The 18082-nt window shown below is 34.8% G+C and overlaps 2 protein-coding genes across 2 annotated transcripts; one reads left to right on the top strand and one right to left on the bottom strand.

The window, feature by feature from the left end:
* Positions 1-3793: 3793 nt before the first annotated feature.
* LOC129002656 (protein HGH1 homolog) lies at positions 3794-6276 on the bottom strand. Its single transcript, XM_054430628.1, has one exon. It carries the CDS (start codon positions 6171-6173, stop codon positions 5100-5102), a length of 1074 nt encoding a protein of 357 aa, XP_054286603.1. The 5' UTR covers positions 6174-6276; the 3' UTR covers positions 3794-5099.
* A 1080-nt stretch (positions 6277-7356) lies between these two features.
* LOC129002850 (signal recognition particle receptor subunit beta-like) lies at positions 7357-13749 on the top strand. Its single transcript, XM_054430942.1, has 5 exons — positions 7357-7770; positions 8545-8711; positions 9873-10012; positions 12878-13009; positions 13474-13749. Exons 1-5 carry the CDS (start codon positions 7653-7655, stop codon positions 13682-13684), a joined length of 768 nt encoding a protein of 255 aa, XP_054286917.1. The 5' UTR covers positions 7357-7652; the 3' UTR covers positions 13685-13749.
* The last annotated feature ends 4333 nt before the right edge of the window (positions 13750-18082 follow it).

The following is an 18082-nucleotide window of genomic DNA, read 5'->3' as shown; positions in this document are numbered from 1 at the left end:
TGTTAAACTAGCCATCTTGTCGGGAATCATTTGAATTTTTTCTTCTTTGTAATGAAATACTTTCTCAAATTTTCTCACACTTAAAAAAGAAATGAAAAACTGTGTTTTATGAATACTGCTCTAAAATGTTAAGAATAAATACCAACTTTTTTATAAACATTATGTTGATCATACTACTCCAGTGAGCAGTTAAATAATAAATATAGAAAATTATAGGTAAACATTTTAAACATTTCTTATACAGATGCAAACTTTCTTTTTAGCAGAGGTGTCTTTTAAAGTTGTTACCGTACTCAATAGTCTAAGATCCAAGATGCATTGAGTGTGAATAGAGAAAGACAACAAATTTGACATTTGATGTAAGTATTAGAAGTGATATAGAGGCGGGTAAGATTGAGAACATCATTTAGGCCCGCAGTTTGTATTTGAAATGCAAAATTATTGCTTACAAAATAAAACTATGATCATTGTCATTAGAATTATGAAAATAGTTTTTGTTCATGTTTATCCATCAAAAGTTTTTGGCCCATTAAAAAAGTGTTTACCCCTGCTTCGGTGTTGTTCATCAACCTCGGGCCAAAGACATTGGCTTGCTCAAGAAGTTCATTACCAAAACCACAAGTCAAATTCTCTAGGTGCACACTCAATGTAACCTTGTTGCTGGTCTTGACAAACAATAGAGGTTGTGATTCTGTGAGTTAGCTATTGCTATTACTTAGTTTTAAGTGTAATAAATACTGTCATGGAGTGGAATTAAGTAAATTAGTAAAGTTAAAATGTCATTGCTCAGTCTTCTCTTAATCTACAGTTGGCTCTCGATAACTCGACACATTCGGGTGAGTGTCGGATAGCTTAAAATTATGGTAAAATTAATAAGCTTACAAAATTCAACTTGATGCTTTATAACAACTTGTAATGTATATTCGACTATTAGAGATACAAATTATGTTTGATTTTGTTTTTGATACCAAGAGCAGGCTTGCCAGTACATTAGGTAATTCTTCTCAGCCGGAAAAACCATAGAGAAGGTAGGTTCAGAGGAAACTTGCTAATGAGACGACCTTACGCTTTCAACTCTATTATGTTTTGCGTGAGCGTACATACACATTAGGGTAATAATCATGCGACAAGCAAAGTAGAACCCGATCAGCGAGCACTGTGCAGAAGTTAAAGTTCCTATCACCTATTCTGGCCAAGACCCCTCTATCAAGACTACATAGAGGTACAAATTAATTTGTTTACCCATGATTTTACTGGAGGTAAAATTACGGGTTTCTTTACAAAACATGAATATAGAATTCAAGGTCACTATACAGATATCATATCAGCTGATGACTTGGATTATGGAGTTGTATGTAAAATGTGTTACCTATTATCAAGTGCCAACTGTACCAATGTAAAGGTTGATAAGCCAGTACCTTGTAATTTACAATAACTCTTAAAAAAATCTGTTATCTATTATTTTGTTTAAAACTGCCTTTATTAAATATTGTACTTTTGTTCAGCTTTATCAGGCATTAAGTCTAAAAATGCCTTAAAATAATAATTAGAATAGTAGAAAATTTAGTGTACCTGCATATTTGATTGTTTTCATTTGTATTCCATAAATACTTTCCAAGTCGTAAAAGATGCAAAACAACTCTTCTGCATATTTTATCCAATGTAGCATATATGTACAATGCTATTACTCTAATACTGTAACCATAACTTGTATATACTATCGTATGGCCTATACATATATTATATTTACTTATGATAGTTGTAAGGTAGTTTAACTTTTTTTGATCTAGATTTTCTCGCTCTTAATGTGGGTCTATGTCTTTCTCGGCATTCAAAGTTTTGTTCCATGTAGAAACTTGAATAGTGCTACACATTAATACCGGTAGTAGGCATATGAATTCTTACAAATTGCAGATATAGTATAATAGCTTCTAAGAATCTTTAGAAATGTGGAATTCACTGAAACATTAACAGGCTAATAGACAAATTATCTATTTAGATGCTAGAATAGTTTCTTTATAAAAAAAGTTTAAAAGATGAAAATCTAAAAATATATTTCTAACAAGACATTTAAAATCTATTAGGCCCCTACACTGTAACAATTTGTAACTTAACATTACAAGTCAAAACATTTTGAATCCTAAAGATTTATTTAAGAATAAAGACAACATGTTACTATGTTTAACCATGATTTTTAAAATTTTGGATCAAATTAACTCATCCACAGCCTTTTTATGTAGGCTACGTATTCTAGTACTGTATGTATTTTTTCTTAAAACACTATTTAAGCCGCTCATGGACATTTTTAATTTCTTTCTCAAGCTCTTAAGGTTGTCAATATTAAAATATTTACTTTAACCTAACACTGTACCTGGGGTTGATTTTCTATAAATTTTGTAATCTTGAATTAATTCTCAAAACAATGTTATCTTCGTCTAGTCATATACTACTTTGTAATAATTTCCAGACACTACAGGAAAATAGATGTAGGTGTAGAAAAAGGAATGTAAATAACAATTAAGTCATAGTCCTTTTTTTCGGATTTTATCCGTTTAAACTTGTCACTAAAAAAATAGTTTACTTTCTTAACACATAGTATTTCATAAAATTGTTTGTAATTATGGGATATTTGACCATTTATATGATGTTTCTTGAAAAACTCACAAATCTAGTTTGCGCTGACCGAGGTAGTAAATCCAGAAATCCAAATAGAAAACAGCTGTAACAAGGCATTTGCAGTCAAATCCTGGCTTCAGCTGTTTAGTTTTGAATTATTACTTTGAGGTCAACTTTCTATAGGCCTATACAGAATGCATCAAACTTTATGTAAACAGTTTTGTCATTTTTTAAGCGTGGCTTTGAAAAAATACCCTGAATTATTGTTTTGTGAAGATAAATAGTGACATCTAGTTGAATGATGGTAGAATTTATTTACTAAAATACTACATTTTCCAGCTTGAGCTATTTCCATACCAAACTTAACAAGAAGTTACCTAAGCAAAAGAACGACAATGGATTCCTCTATTTATGATCTAGTTTGTTTTATTTCCAAGAAATCATAGAAAATATAATCTGATAAGTGCAGTACAGTAACTGAATATTTCTAGGAAATAGACATTAGTGCGGATATAAATATACATAAGACTAACTCTTTCTGTATAATATTATTGTAGGCGAGTGTTAAACCATTACCTAAATGTTTTATACTTAACCAAGTCCAAATGTATTACACAACTGCTCTTCAGTTCCTTTAATGTATAGGGTTATTTTCTGGAAACGCAACGACTAAAACTTGTGTATTTCAGTTGCAGAAAACAATAAATGTTTTTATATATTCATCGTGTAATCATTTACAAACCCACACCAGTATATCTGTTCTTTTGTATGTACTTAAAATATTCATAGGAATCATAGGGTATGAAAACTTTGACTTTTCCAGACACACAAAGTAATTCAGTAAAATTAGTTCTAAAAGTTATAAGGGGTATCTTACAAAGCAATTGGACATACAAAAGTAACCAGGGTTATATGGTAGGCTATTCCCATTTTTTCTATAATTTTTATGCTTAGTAGGTTTACTGTTTACAAGTATAAATGGACGACTTTTTCTTTAAACTCTCTTTTTTTCCCTTTAATCAGCATACCAAATCCCTCCTTTAAAGTTTGAGTGAATTGTAATTGTTATGCAGCTAATCAAAAATATAACAACTGAGTTGATGGTGCCATAGGAAATAATAAAGACAAAAAGTAATTAAAAGGAAATTTTATTTACAATATGTACATGTAGGCCTACAATAATTTGTTTTATACATTTACCCAACAACAGTAATTAGCTTAATTTAAAAATATACAAGATAAAACTTAACATAAAGGATAAACATATAAAAGATAATTTAGCACTTTTGTATTGTTTGTAAGATAACTTGAGTATTTTTTTAAAGAGGTTGGCGGCCTCTTTCAACCTTAATGTACGTGAACGTGAAATGAAGTCTATTCTGCAAAGTAGGGGTGAGCTTATAAAAAATGAACAGTAATGATAAACTTAATGTGGTAGCATTGGGGCAAAACACAAATGATATCGCTTTCCTGGTTTCAGAGTTGCGAAACTGATTCACTCACTTAGCCTACCTATTCGGTTTTCAATATGACGTTAGGCAGCTAAGTTGTTTTTACACACAAGAGCCATCTGGGTTCAAACTACAAACTACTACCCTTCTCTTCTATTTAAAATCATAAACTTAAAACTCCTAATACCGATAACAAGAGAGACAGCACTGTAAACACAGTGCAACTAGGTAATAGTCGAGAATTTTTATATTAGTCTACCTGTTAGTCATAGCTAATAATCATTTAGCAGCACAAAGTTTAACTATAATCATAGAATCCTCTAGTACAAATCATTGATGTGTGGCTACGGCATGCCTTTTGCCATGATACCGGTAATAACAAACAAGTTATAAACATAAAAACATTACACAAAAGCTCAGTTGTGAAAAGTGCCACAGCTGTTTCCGTCGGTTGCCACTTTTGACTCGCCGCGTCCATCCTGTAGGCCTAAACCAGTATTAATCTCCGTCCCAACTGCCATCTCTTGGAATGTGGTCGAATTTTTAAACATCAGACTTGGAAAAAAAGCTATCAGTTGGGGTACAGTTTCTTAAATGGGCTATGCTAATATCAATTGAAACTATCGAATTGAAAATATTGCTTAATAATCAATATTTTTACTATAGCATCAATAAAATTAAACTGTCATAACCTAACCTAACTAACCAAACTTGCTGATAGTGAAAAAATTGAATGAAGGTTTACTAATCGAATCAATAGTTTTAATCGGTAATAGCATAGCCCAGTTAAGAAACTGTACCCCAAATGCATTGAAACTAGACCTACGCAAAAGTATTCATGTTAAAATAATAAATTTACCTGAGTCTTTCAAGTAGGTCAGGTCTGGATAGCCTACTATTTGGCACCCTACCAACATTGCAATGCTCTTCTTGTAAAGCTTTAGTTGAAGTTACTAAATTAAAAACATCTCAGCCCCCATACGTAATTACTATTTTAATAAGACTGTAACTTGATGTATTTAATCTAAAGGTCTATTCACTTGAAGTGAGTTTATTAAACTTTTCCTTTAAGTCTTCTGGAATGTCAACAGTTTTTAAATGATCAAAACCAATTTCCTCTTCTGTTCTTATAAGAATATCAATCACATTCTCACAAGCAAGTAGAACTGAAGAGTTTTCTTCCCATTTGTGCAGCTCTCTCAGGATGATATATGCATTATGATCTCTTAGAAATTGTCGGCCAAACTTTGTAGCACACAACTGATTTAATGTTTCAAGCAATTGCTTTCGGATTTCAGGATTGGATTCTCGGGTTTTAGTCTCGGGAAGAAACTGTAAATCTATTGGCAATTTGTCATTGTCTTCATCGTCAAACTGTTCAGGACCTGCTAAAGGCAAAAGGAGGCGTGGAAGCAGATCTATTTCATCACTGAGCAGCCAACTGTGTATACTTGTATCAAATGCACAGTTATGGACAACACCAATAATCCCAATTCGGCGAGTTTGATTATCATGATTCATAAAAGGAATTAGTTTCTGAAGAATATTGTTCTCCGTTAGAGTCATGACATTTCTGATGTTTGCAACTTGGCTCAAGTTGCAGAACACCATTGCCAGTTGGTCCAAAGAGCACTTAGGGTTGTATCCAACAATAGTAAATGCTGTCACTAAGCGCCTCAAAGTCTCTGGAAGTGGTGTTATATTCTCTGATATAAATTCGCAACTTGTTTCCAGTCTCGTCAAATTTGAAAGAAACATACAACATGTGTCGGCATGCAGGCAGGTTTTATCTGTGATGCTATCGATAGATAATTCTATTAACTTTGCTATTTCTGGCAATGTACTTAACCTTGAACTTAAACTTTCCACTGAAAGTACATTAATGCAGATTTTGAAAACAATTTCACTATAGCATGAATTAGGACAAGCATACTTAACCATAGCAGATAGAAATTGTTCAGAGAAAAATTCCCATGACTCCTCTATAGATGTACAGCTTAGTATAACATCAAAAATGTTGTGCATAACAGCTTGGTCACTTTGATTAGTTTTTGGTCCTTCTCCAAGGAGCAAAACGATATCTTTAAACACTTTTTGCATTTCCATAACTGAAATTTATTTTACCACACACACAAACTACTTACAAGTTGCATTTATTCGTTTTGATCAAAATAAACACAAAATAGGTTAACCGTTAACCTTAAACTGAAAACTGAGGCACGTGCACATTCATTCACAATCACAACACAGCAAACAGAACAGACACAAAATTCATTACAGCACAGCTGATCTGATCTGACAGAACAAAAACTGTTTTCTTTTTTTTCTTAGCAGACATAAGAGTCAAACTTTACATCTGCAGGCCAGTTTAATGTCATGAGTATCTTATTGTTAATATTTTAAAAGCACTGATTATGAAGTACTATACAACTATTTATCAAATTTAAGTGAGCTGGGCAAGAAAAGAATATTTATTTATCCACAAAGAACCTTGATATCCCTTATTCTAATTTAGACCTGAAATATATAGAATGTGAATGATATTAAATTAACATAAAATAATATAATGAAAACATAGAAGAGAAGAATAAAGAACTTAAGAAGTATCTCTTTATCTAAATGTCAATCTACATGTAGTTGATGGCCCACTGTTTTAAGGTTGGTGGCACAAATTTCGAATTCATAATGAAATATCGCTTATCAAAGCCAATTAATGGTTTAATACAGTATAGGGCCACAGGGCCCTGTCCACTCAATCAAATAGTAATTTTGTTAAAGCTGGATCTACAGTTTAATGTTGACCCTAAATTCTATGGCACTGGTTTGCGCCGACACTCAACTCACCACTACAGTTCTAAAATCATTGGTGATTGATTAGCGAGATTTTCAATTGACCATCTAGGATAGAAAAAAGTCTTGCATCCGGCTCGGTATACGGTATACCCTATAAAGTATGATTTCGTATAACATATTATATATATATTTGGTATATTTGGACGATCCCCCCCCAAAAAAAAAAAAACAAGAAAAAAGCCAATGGTGTTAATAATACACATAGTTCACAGATGTAAGAGTGCATGTTTAGATTTTAAAATTATAAAAAGAAGATATTAAATAACATTAACACTTTAATAACAAAAATATTACTTCTTGTGTACTTTAACCTATGATAAATGGAATTCTTTCTTCTTTAGTCTGAGGACTGGAGACTAAAAAAAGTTAAACCTTGTGTCGTGTCGCCGTTTTGGAATGAAATGAATGGAAGTCGAAGTCAAAGTTGTCAGCTGGAGCTGTGTCCTCTCTAGTTGTTGTCGTTGAATTAGACTAAATAACATTATTTGATTAGGTTTCAACAAAAACTTTGATAGTAATATTGTCTAGTGTTTAAAGTAGGTTGGGAATTTTCTTGTGAGTAAAATTCCTAATTTTGATTGTTGAACATCATTCAACATATAATGAAGACATAATTTAGAACTTGTTTTTTTAGTTAACCTTTCAGTGTTTTCACCAGGTTTGAATTTGTTTGCGTTTTTCTCTTAATTTGTGTGTTGAAGATAGTCACGGAGACTAAAAATTGAAATAAATATGTCAACAGACTCAGATGTACATGTAAAAAAGGACAAAATGTTCGACCCAACATTTGGTCTCAATTCCCATATGCTTGGTGTCATTGTCGCTGTGATTGCTGTTATTATAACTATAAGTAAGTATCTTTTTTCTATAAGCCACCATCCTACCTGTACGCAATTTGGCTGCACTTTACTTTAAGTCCTACACTCAATCGAATGAAAATATCGACTATTCGATTGCTTCATTCAATATGTCGTTTGGTTAGTTAGGTTAGGTTAACCTTACCTAACTAACCAAACGATATAACTTATCGAATAATCGATATATCGATCAATATTTTCATTCGAATGAGTGTAGGACCTAAAGTAAAGTGCAGCCCGCAATTTGTTTGCAAAATGACAAACATTTAGATTTAGAGCCTATGGACCAAATGCCAATGTTCTCTTAACTTAAGTTAAGTTAGCCTAGATAATATTTGAGTGGACACTTTGTTGTAGAATGAACTGCAGTACTCTAGTTTTACTGTCAGTGTAAACACAGTGCTGACATCTATTATAGTGCATGATCTGTGCATGACAAACAATGGCCTATAGTTGTAAGCCGCTTATTGGCAGACAATAATTCTTGATTCAATGGCACCATTTTGATGTATGTAGGCCTACTTGGAAATTATTGAATCTCCCTTGCTACTAGAGATAAGGCCAGTGATATGTTTGTGGACCACAAGAAACAACTGAGAAAATGCATGTCCCTTACTTAAAAAACTACCCTCTTATTTATATAGGTTAACCGTAACAAATAAACAGAGAATAACTTAACAATTATTTAGTACTTTTTACTTTTGTTACTTCAGCATTACCGACGTTTAAAAAAATGCAAGGTAGAATAACGATAACCTCTCTTGCAGTTTTATTTGTACTGTGGCAGCGCAGACAAAATGCTCGAAGAGGTGTGTTAATCATGGGACTTTGCGATGCTGGCAAAACTTTAGTATTCTCTCGCCTGCTTTATAGTCGCTATGTCAATTCTCACACATCAATTAAAGAAAATGCTGGGGACTTCATAGTAAATAATGTAAGTAAGAAATTAAGTTACAGTAACCTATTCGTGTAAAAATGTCCAAATATAAGTAGATCTATGCCTAGTGACAGATTTTGTCACCATCTTTACAGAAGTTTAATAACATTATATACCGGGTAACCAGAGTGTTGAGCACAATTTCCTAGCACTGGGAGTACAGATGTCAACCACTTAATTGTCACGTCCCAACCCATCCTCGGTTATAATTCATAGAATTAAAGACGATAACAGTAAACACAATCAAACCATTACAAATTGCTTTGTTTAAACATGCATTGACACTTAAGGCAACTTGCTTTTTGTTAGCTAAAGTAACGTGAAGATGATTTATATCCTTAATGTATTTTAAATTAATTCTTTTGTTATGTTTTACGAAGATAACATTTTTTAATGCATAAAGGTAATTTAATTGAACGGCTGTTTTGTAACTCAAGGCTTTATATTGCCAGGCCTTCATTGGATTTGCGTCATGCAAGGTTGCTCCAACCTAACCTGAATCAGTAGCGTTGTTTGGTTTAGGGCTTCCAAACAATATTAGAAAAAAGTAGTATTGTCTCATTATTTAGCCATTTTGAGCACTTGTTGAGGAAACACCTGTTTCACCCTGAAATCATTTTCCTTTATTTCTTTCTTAGTATTTGGACCATTTTGAATACTTTTTTGGCAAATGCCGTTTTTATTCAGAAAATTAGGTTTGATAATTTGTCAAAAATCACAGTGGTATTAATGACGAGACTGTATTTGGAATGTAAAATATTTTTTCATATTACTAAATATTTTAAACTAACTAGGCATACTCATTCAAGGCAACACTAAATGAACAGGCCGTAATGCTCCACAGGCATGATATCAAATTATGTCAGGCAACGACGTATTGTTATTTATTTATTTAGTTATATTTTTGTTTTCCAAGAAAATATTAAAACAGGCAGCTGATCACAAACGGCAAACATTACGTCATTGCCGTCACCTACGATGTCGTCATGCCAGAAGAGCATTTTATTTAGTGTCGCCTTGACTCATTACTTATTTTGCTAGACCAGAGCCTACAGAGTTGATTGTTATTGTTTCCATTTCAATCCCAGCTTGCCTGTTAATCTACTGAGATCAACATCATCTACCGTAACACTTGCCATGTTGACTATATTGTTCCAGGGCTTCTTACGGGTTGTAGACATTCCTGGACATGAACGAGTTCGTGGAAAATTCTTTGACCTGTACAAAGGCATTGCGAGAGGCATCATCTTCGTCATGGATGCCACCACAGTACAAAAGGAAATCAGGGATGTCGCAGAGTAAGTATCATTTAAGCTGTCGGTAAAAAAATTGTGTAGTAGATTTAGGCCTAGATTTTCTGAGATACAGTATCCATTTTGCACAGAGTTAATTTTTTTTGTCCCTAGTACCCTTTTAATGTTGGACCCTAGTACTAGGACACTAGGGACGTCTGGGATTGTTTTTCACATTAAATCAGGCTAGACCTAGGGGTTGCGACAATATCACTTAGATCAAATCCATTGGTGATTTGGCGGGATTCGTACCCAGGACTTCTTGGACCAAAGTCCCACGCTCTAACCACTATACCAGCTCGCTCCCCCATAGAGTTAAAATGTTAAGAATATTCATCATTCAACTAAATGGACAATACGATTCACCAGAATACTAAGCAAGTTATTAAACATTTTTAGTCTATTTCTTTTACCTCTCCTATAACTACATAACCTAAATGTGAGTTATCGGAGTAAAATATGAAAAATGCTCTTTATATAGGAATACTCTATACAGTAGACTCCCTCTCGTTCGGCCTCGGTTGGTTCGGCCTCCGGATGGTTCGGCCGGCCGCCTGGATAGAGTTTTTTTAAATTGTGTATCTATAAAACGGAAGCAGATAAGAATCTGACTTCCGTTTTAGCTCTAGTTCACTGCACACGTGTTCACTGTTCAGTACAGTACCGGACGTTCGTGTTTACACATTAGTTGTTGTGACTTAGTGAACTGATTTAATTGTGTTTTGTTAACTGAACTTTAACTTATAAGTGACTGTACGTACTTTACATTGTTATGAGTGCTAAACGAAAACGTACATTTGTGACAATGCAACAGCGGTTGCAAGCTCTAGAGAGAATAGACAAAGGTGAATCGGTCCAAAGTATTTGTACAGATTTGGGGGTTGGTAAAAGCACCGTGAATGACTGGCGTCGAAACCGAAAATCGATCGAGGATTTTTGTACGCAGATTGAATCGGAAAAAGCTCTTTCATCACGTTGCACTTTAAAAAAACCTAAAAATGAATTGGTGAACGATGCTCTTTGGGTGTGGTTTATGCAGGAACGAAGAAGGGGAACGCCGATCAGTGGCCCTATCTTAAAGGAGAAGGCGGTTATCTTACATGGGAAACTTGGTGAGGAGGGGGAATTTGTCGCAAGTGAGGGATGGCTTTCCCGTTGGAAAAAAAGACACGGGGTACATTTTCTTGGGGTGTGTGGTGAAAAGCTGTCGGCAGACCCTGCTGGTGCAGCTGAGTTTACAAAGAAATTTGAGCAAATTATTGCTGAGAATAACCTAAGCCCGGAACAGGTTTATAATATCGATGAAACAGGGCTGTACTATAAACTCTTGCCACGGAAAACATTTGCTGCAGCAACAGAAATGTGTGCCCCTGGGTTTAAGGTCAGTAAAGATAGGATCACAGTGGCACTTTGCTCCAATGCTTCGGGTACGCATAAATTGCCCCTTTTTGTAATCGGAAAATCAGCAAAACCGAGAGCATTCAAAAACTTGGACGTATCAAAACTACCAGTGTACTACCGGGCTCAGAAGTCTGCTTGGATGGACTCGTATTTGTTTAAAGAGTGGTTTATTAGTGAGTTTGTGCCTAAAGTAAAAAGTCGTTTGATGAGTTTAAAACTCCCTGTAAACGCACTTCTTGTTCTTGACAATGCGCCTACCCATCCGGATGAGTTAGAATGTGATGGCGAGTCTGGAATAAAACTGTACTACCTGCCCCCCAACGTAACAAGCCTCCAACAGCCAATGGACCAAGGGGTAATAGAGTGTTTCAAGAGAAAGTATCGTCGAAAGCTTCTTTCAGAAGTTTTGTACAAACTGGATAGCGACGAAAACACCGATCTCATCAAGGTTTTAAAGACAATCAACATGAAGGACGTGATTTTCATGGTAGCGAAGGCCTATGACGAAGTACAACCTTCAACATTAGTTAAGTCGTGGAGAAAGGTATGGCCGAATGTTGAAGAAGTTGTTGCAAGTGAAGGCAATGTTGTTGATGTGCACAACCTTGAAAGTGAAGCAGACGACCAAGCTTACATCCTAAATAATTTACAGCAATTGCCTCACAGTGAAAATGTTGAGCTTGAAGATGTTTTGGAGTGGGTATCTGTCGAAAAGGAGGTGGACAATGAAATTTTGAACGACGAAGAAATCGCTCAATCAGTTTTACAGCGTCAAGAAACCCAAGAAGGAGAAGAAGAAGAAGGTGGCGACCGTGATGAGGACGACGAGTGTAAAATGAGTCACGCAGAGGGAATGGCAGCCCTGCAACTGGCTACAACCTACATCGAACAGCAGACGAGTTCTACAGCAGTTGACTTAATGCTTTTTAGAAAATGGCGTGACTATGCTAGAAAGAAATCAACTGAAGAAAAGGTACAGCGAAAAATTACTGATTTCTTTTAAACTTTGTCATTACAGTGCAGTACTGTAGTTTAAACATCATTCCTGTAAAATTTCAGTGTTGTGTGGATTCTTTTTTATTGTATTTAGGCCTACATTATTTATGTTTATTGTGTGTGAAATAAATGAATAATGTCAGTACAGTGTCAAGTGTTCAGTACGTGTTTTCATTAAACAATACCAACATTTCTGAGGGTAAGTTTAAAATCTACACTTAGCCTAAGCCTAGTCTTATTAATTAGGTTTAGTTTAGTGTATAGATCCCTTATACTGTACAGTAAGTCCATTTACGGCAGAAAAAGTAGTCTTCTTTATATATCATCGGTTAGTTCGGCCATTTTTTAGTTCGGCCGGTGGTTCGGTCCCGAGATGGCCGAACGAGAGGGAGTCTACTGTATATAGGTCTATTTATAGGAAGAGGACCTAGATTTTAAGTGTCTCTTCTGTAATTGACTCGTCGCATGTTACAGGTTGTTGTATACAGTTTTGACTGACCCGGTGATCCTTGCTGCGGCTCCTAAACTGCTTCTGTTGTGCAACAAGCAAGACCAGACTCTGGCGAAGGGTTCTCAACCAATCAAGGCTATGCTGGAGAAGGAACTGTAAGTGTCTCTTTACCTACACAGAACAAAACTTTACTAACATTATTCATTCATTTCAGTGTGAATTTGAAGCATGATTAAGGTGAGAGTAGAGTTTGATTCTGTGTTTGCGTTGTTACTGACTAAGACCAGCCGTTCTTATAGCCCGAACATTTATTAAATGCCTAAAGACCAAGGTTAGCTGCGTTTTGTTTCAAACCTCCAAAAACTATTGATTTTTGAACCGATGGCCTTTCGATTGTAACGTGAGTACCTGAACTACTCAGCTACCCAGCTATACTGTTAGATAATCAGTTGTTTTGGATCACCCTACTCTTGTCCGTTTCATAATTTGATACTCGATAGTCCGACACACTTGGTAATCTAAGGCTGCGATGAATTAGTCAGCTGGTAACGATACAAGACTGGAATTTGATTAGTGTTCTGAGAGAGTCGACCGTGTACAAAGTGTTTGTCTGTTCCAGCAACGTAGTCCGTCGCACCAAGAGCAGTCAGCTGACAGGCACTGACGGCTCTACGACTCAAGCTACTCTGGGTATCCCGGGTAAAGACTTTGAGTTCCACCACCTCGCCCCCATCACTGTGGAGTTTGCCGAGGGTTGTGCCTTCAACACCACTCCAGAGACTACTGCCGATCTCAAGGCCGTCCACAAGTGGATTGCTTCCATCGCTTAGATCATGACCTCACATTTTTTTACTTTTTTTTTATTTTGACAAATAAATGGTTTATTTGGAACTGAGTAATGTTTTCAAAGAGTTTTCCCCACAACGTATTCATTTGTATGTAATTTGTAATCATAGCTATGTATTATAGTTTGAAATGTATAATGTTTATAGTAAGTATGTCTGAAAGTAATTCAAAATATAGTAAAAGCCTGCTGATCTGACATCTTATGGCTCAGCACTTTCAATAAACAAGCATCAGTCTAAAGGTCTAAAACGATTTGGAACATTGTTTTAACTTTTAAACCACATTAGCCTGTTTGACAGAGTTGGATTGATGTGCAGACGTCAGTTACACTCAATATAATTCAGGAGGTGTTTGCTTTTAATTTAGTATATTATAGAATTTTAAATCACTACTAATGGTAAAACACAAAATAAGGACCTGCTGGCCATCAATTTCATTCTGAGGCTCTAAAATTAATGATTTTGTCGCTAGTCTGGCATTAACAGTTGTTTTTGGAAGACATTCATTAATCCGGCACCGCCAAAGTCCCAAACATGATTACCCTAAGTAATTTGAAAATATTAGGAAAATGTGTCAAATTCTACCATGAAGTCGGTAAACTGTGAGTGCTATTAGTTTTCCAACTATGGCATGGTGGTATTTTCTACCTTACTAGTTTTGCCAACTCTTGATGAATTTCCCTGGCTGAATGTCTTTTCTCAAACCTAAAGGGTTTCTTCTATGAGGAAAAAAGGTGGGACATGTTAGTAAAGTTCATGTTCATTCAATTCAAAGTTTTCATTACCAGGAGGTTTTTCTTTTGCAGTAATATGTCCCAGGGTCACTAGAAGAAATAAACAGTATCAGCAATCTAACAAACACATACTTTCTCCCATTAGCTTGTCAACAACCTTTATCATGGGTAAGAGGTGGGAGTAAGTTAACTATAATATTCTATTTTTAAAAATCACAAAATATGCAATAACTTTTGAATAAATTGTTACAGAAGGGGGGTTTGCACTATTTTGTTTAGAATTATAAGGACCACAATACATTAATTTTAATCGAACCTGGTTTTTTCCCTGAAATAAGATTTTTTGTTTTTATGGGAAATAACATGAGATAATTTTTGTCAAAATTAATCGGGCCATTTTTGAGAAAATCAGTATTTTCGTTAGTTTATGGGGAAATTACCATACCATTGAAAAATCAAATTTCAAAAATATAAAGAAATATCTGGAGATACCATTGATTAAAGTACCTACATACCAAATTTCATCAAAATCGGACAACAGGTGTGGTCTGTAGCTCTGTACACATCCACACATTCAGACACACACACGGACATCACTTCAAAAAACACTTTTTTGGGTCCAGGGGCGCCCAAAACGGATTTATCCACTCAAAACTCAAACTCAAAAATTTTTACGAAAACAATACTTTCTCTATTTCTATTATAGGGGGAGAAAGTAAAAAAACTGTTCTTTCTGATAACATTATAGCATAGGATTAAAAGAAGCGTAGATATTTCTTATAAAGAAGCATAATGAGGTTGGAGACTTTTGTATTTCTGTAGGGTTCTTGATAAATTGAAGAGGTAAGAAATTCACAACATTCAGAAATTTTCTGAACCACCATAAAGAAAGAAAATATGTTGCAAGTATGCCAATCTAGTGTGTTCATGCAAGAGTATAGGAATACAAAAGATCATGGGAAACCATTAACTCACTTTTTTCATTCAATAACACAATTCTTTCTTATTTTAAAAGGAAGAGGGTTTATTATTACTTTTTAAAATGTTATGTTAAACATAAATACAATTTTTGCTTGAATGGCGATTTGCAGCTTGAAATGGAGATTGTATTTTTTTAAGGTTATTCAACTCGGCTGAATATCTATTTGGGCAGTATGATAGTTGAATTTATTACTACTAAATTTAAAATGTAACTGCACAAGATAATTCAGTCAGTTTGAAATGTACTGTAATTTCTTTGTTGCTTGAAGACAGTATATAAGGAATTTATGCAACCAATCATTTACGCAATACATACAATGTAACAAATAAAAATTGCACTTTTGATGGGCAACCAACTCTTCTTCCCAAGTAAATACGTGATTGTCAAAATGTATGTACATTAGCGCCTTCAAACGCACACTGGCAATTCATGCGCTGTAGGCATATTGCATCCTCAGTTTGAAGGCGTTGTAACAGAGTGCTCAATATAATTATTACTGAACTACACATTTAGCAACTCACGGAAAAGTCTTGGTACTGTAGTTGTGTTTATCTTTATAAATTAGATCAAAAAATTATCACCGTTTTTATTTTGTTTGAACAGCCGTAACTGTTATTTAGAACAATGTGTGTTACTGCCAACACAATTAATCAAATTTGTCTTAACAAGGGCTAATGTTTTTGTTACTGAAAAAAGTGAAACGTATAACTTGACTCGATAAGGAAACAACAAAAACATTTCAATAACGATGCAATTATGTTTCTACAAATCGGAACTATTTTCTTCCACAAAATCAGCGTACAGATTTTAAAGTCAGAAATAGTTACAGAGATGTTGTCCTAGACTCCTGATAATTATATATTGTCCTAGGGAGTAAAAGAACGTCTTTGTCCTCGCGATGCAAATTGAAAACTGCTGATTTTGTTAAAATCATAAACTTGAGTCGGGATATTATCAGCTGTACATCTAAAGTAGTTTTAACATTGGTCGGCTGTTTTTTGTCGAATAAAATAGTCCTAATCAACAGAAATAGTATCATGTCATTATTTGTATGCATTTATCGTCATGTAATATTGCTTACGCCACACTACACAGAAACAGGTACCTACTTTTCCATCCTTATTGATAGGCTGGAAAGTTACCCTTTACCGTACCTAAACACGGAAAAGTAACGTTATGTACTTCTACCGTGCACTTAGTCAGCTGATTAAATAAACGGCTAACTGCAACGGCCTATTTTATTTTCTGTTATATAAAATACTAGCTGTACCCGCGGGCTTTGCCCCGTTTAACTTCACAAGTGAGCCTGTTCACATGGCTCAATCACATCCTGGTTGAAGTTCGTTCGCTACGCTCACTCACCTTTATGTTGGAGCTCGTTCGCTACGCTCACTCACCTTATGGTTGCAAATTGGCTGTAGTCATAAATTAAAAAAAATAATAGTGCTGCACCCTGTTGGTAATCCTTGTAACTTTAATGCTATTGAACATCATAGAACAGAACCAACTTGTTTAATTGAAACAGCTGATAAGATTCATTAATTCCATTTAAATATGAGTACTCATAAGGTTAACATGGGAAACTCCAGAGCCACTGGGGTGGAGCCCGAAAGCCCGATCAGAATAAAAACTACTTAGTTTTCCTATTTAATGCCCAAAGAATCGGTGTACCGAATTTCAGCCTCCTAGGTAAATGGGAAGTGGGAGAATTAGTGATGAGTGAGTGAGTGAGTGAGTCAGTGAGGGCTTTGCCTTTTATATATTTAGATTATAATTTATGTCAGGTTATAAATTGTGTTATACGTTTAAAATTTATAATTATTCTGTGTATTATGATCTAAAGTATCGTACGTTACTCGCCCGGTAAGCTTTAACGTATTTTTACTGGGCTAGTACTGTAGCGTACTATTACATCAATGACGTACACAACCTTAATGACTAAACAACCAATTGGAATATACGTTCGTTTGTATTCGAAACACGGTTTCAGCAATATGGTAATTGTTTTTTTTAGTTTACACCCAACCTTTGCTTGTATTTCTATTAGAACATTCCGTAGTTTCGTCCCATCTTAATTGAGACTGCCAGTTCTATCACACTGAATCAGAATAATAATTTTCACTTCCAAAAATACAATTTGTACAAGCCAAAGGTAAGGATAAGAACCGTTAACATAAAGATACAAACTTCTAGAAATACTGTACATCCAAACATTTCCAAACACTGTAAAATTTAATACCAACTAAATAACTCCTCTACGGATACTTAGATTTGTACTTATCATTTTCACATTTTATTGAACCAGAATAAGGAATTAGACGGATTCATACGGACATTGTCATGTTTTATGAAAAGTGGTACTGGAATGCGTAGGTCAAAATACTCCTTAGATTGGAGTTGTGGGGTGGTGACTGATGAATTTGCAACATTGGGATATTTTTCGGGAATAAAACATACCGGTATTCAAAAATTAAAATCAATAGGAAGGCCAGCACCGATTAACTCCGTGCATGTTTTTATTTGGATCGGTAATAATACAGTACTAGAAAAAAAAACGCCCTCTACATAAGCTGATAGCAATTGTTTCTGTAAGTAGCATACTTTGAAATATTATATTCTGATGTTTTGTAAGTTAAGCTGAATGGTTTGTGAGGCAAGGAGGAATCG

This window comes from Macrosteles quadrilineatus, unplaced genomic scaffold (assembly GCF_028750875.1).
Source record: "Macrosteles quadrilineatus isolate MER2022 unplaced genomic scaffold, UCM_ALF_1.0 Scaffold_9__3_contigs__length_116548681, whole genome shotgun sequence".
In the NCBI taxonomy this organism is placed as follows: Eukaryota; Metazoa; Arthropoda; class Insecta; order Hemiptera; family Cicadellidae; genus Macrosteles; species Macrosteles quadrilineatus.
This window is presented reverse-complemented; position numbering and strand designations above follow the sequence as displayed.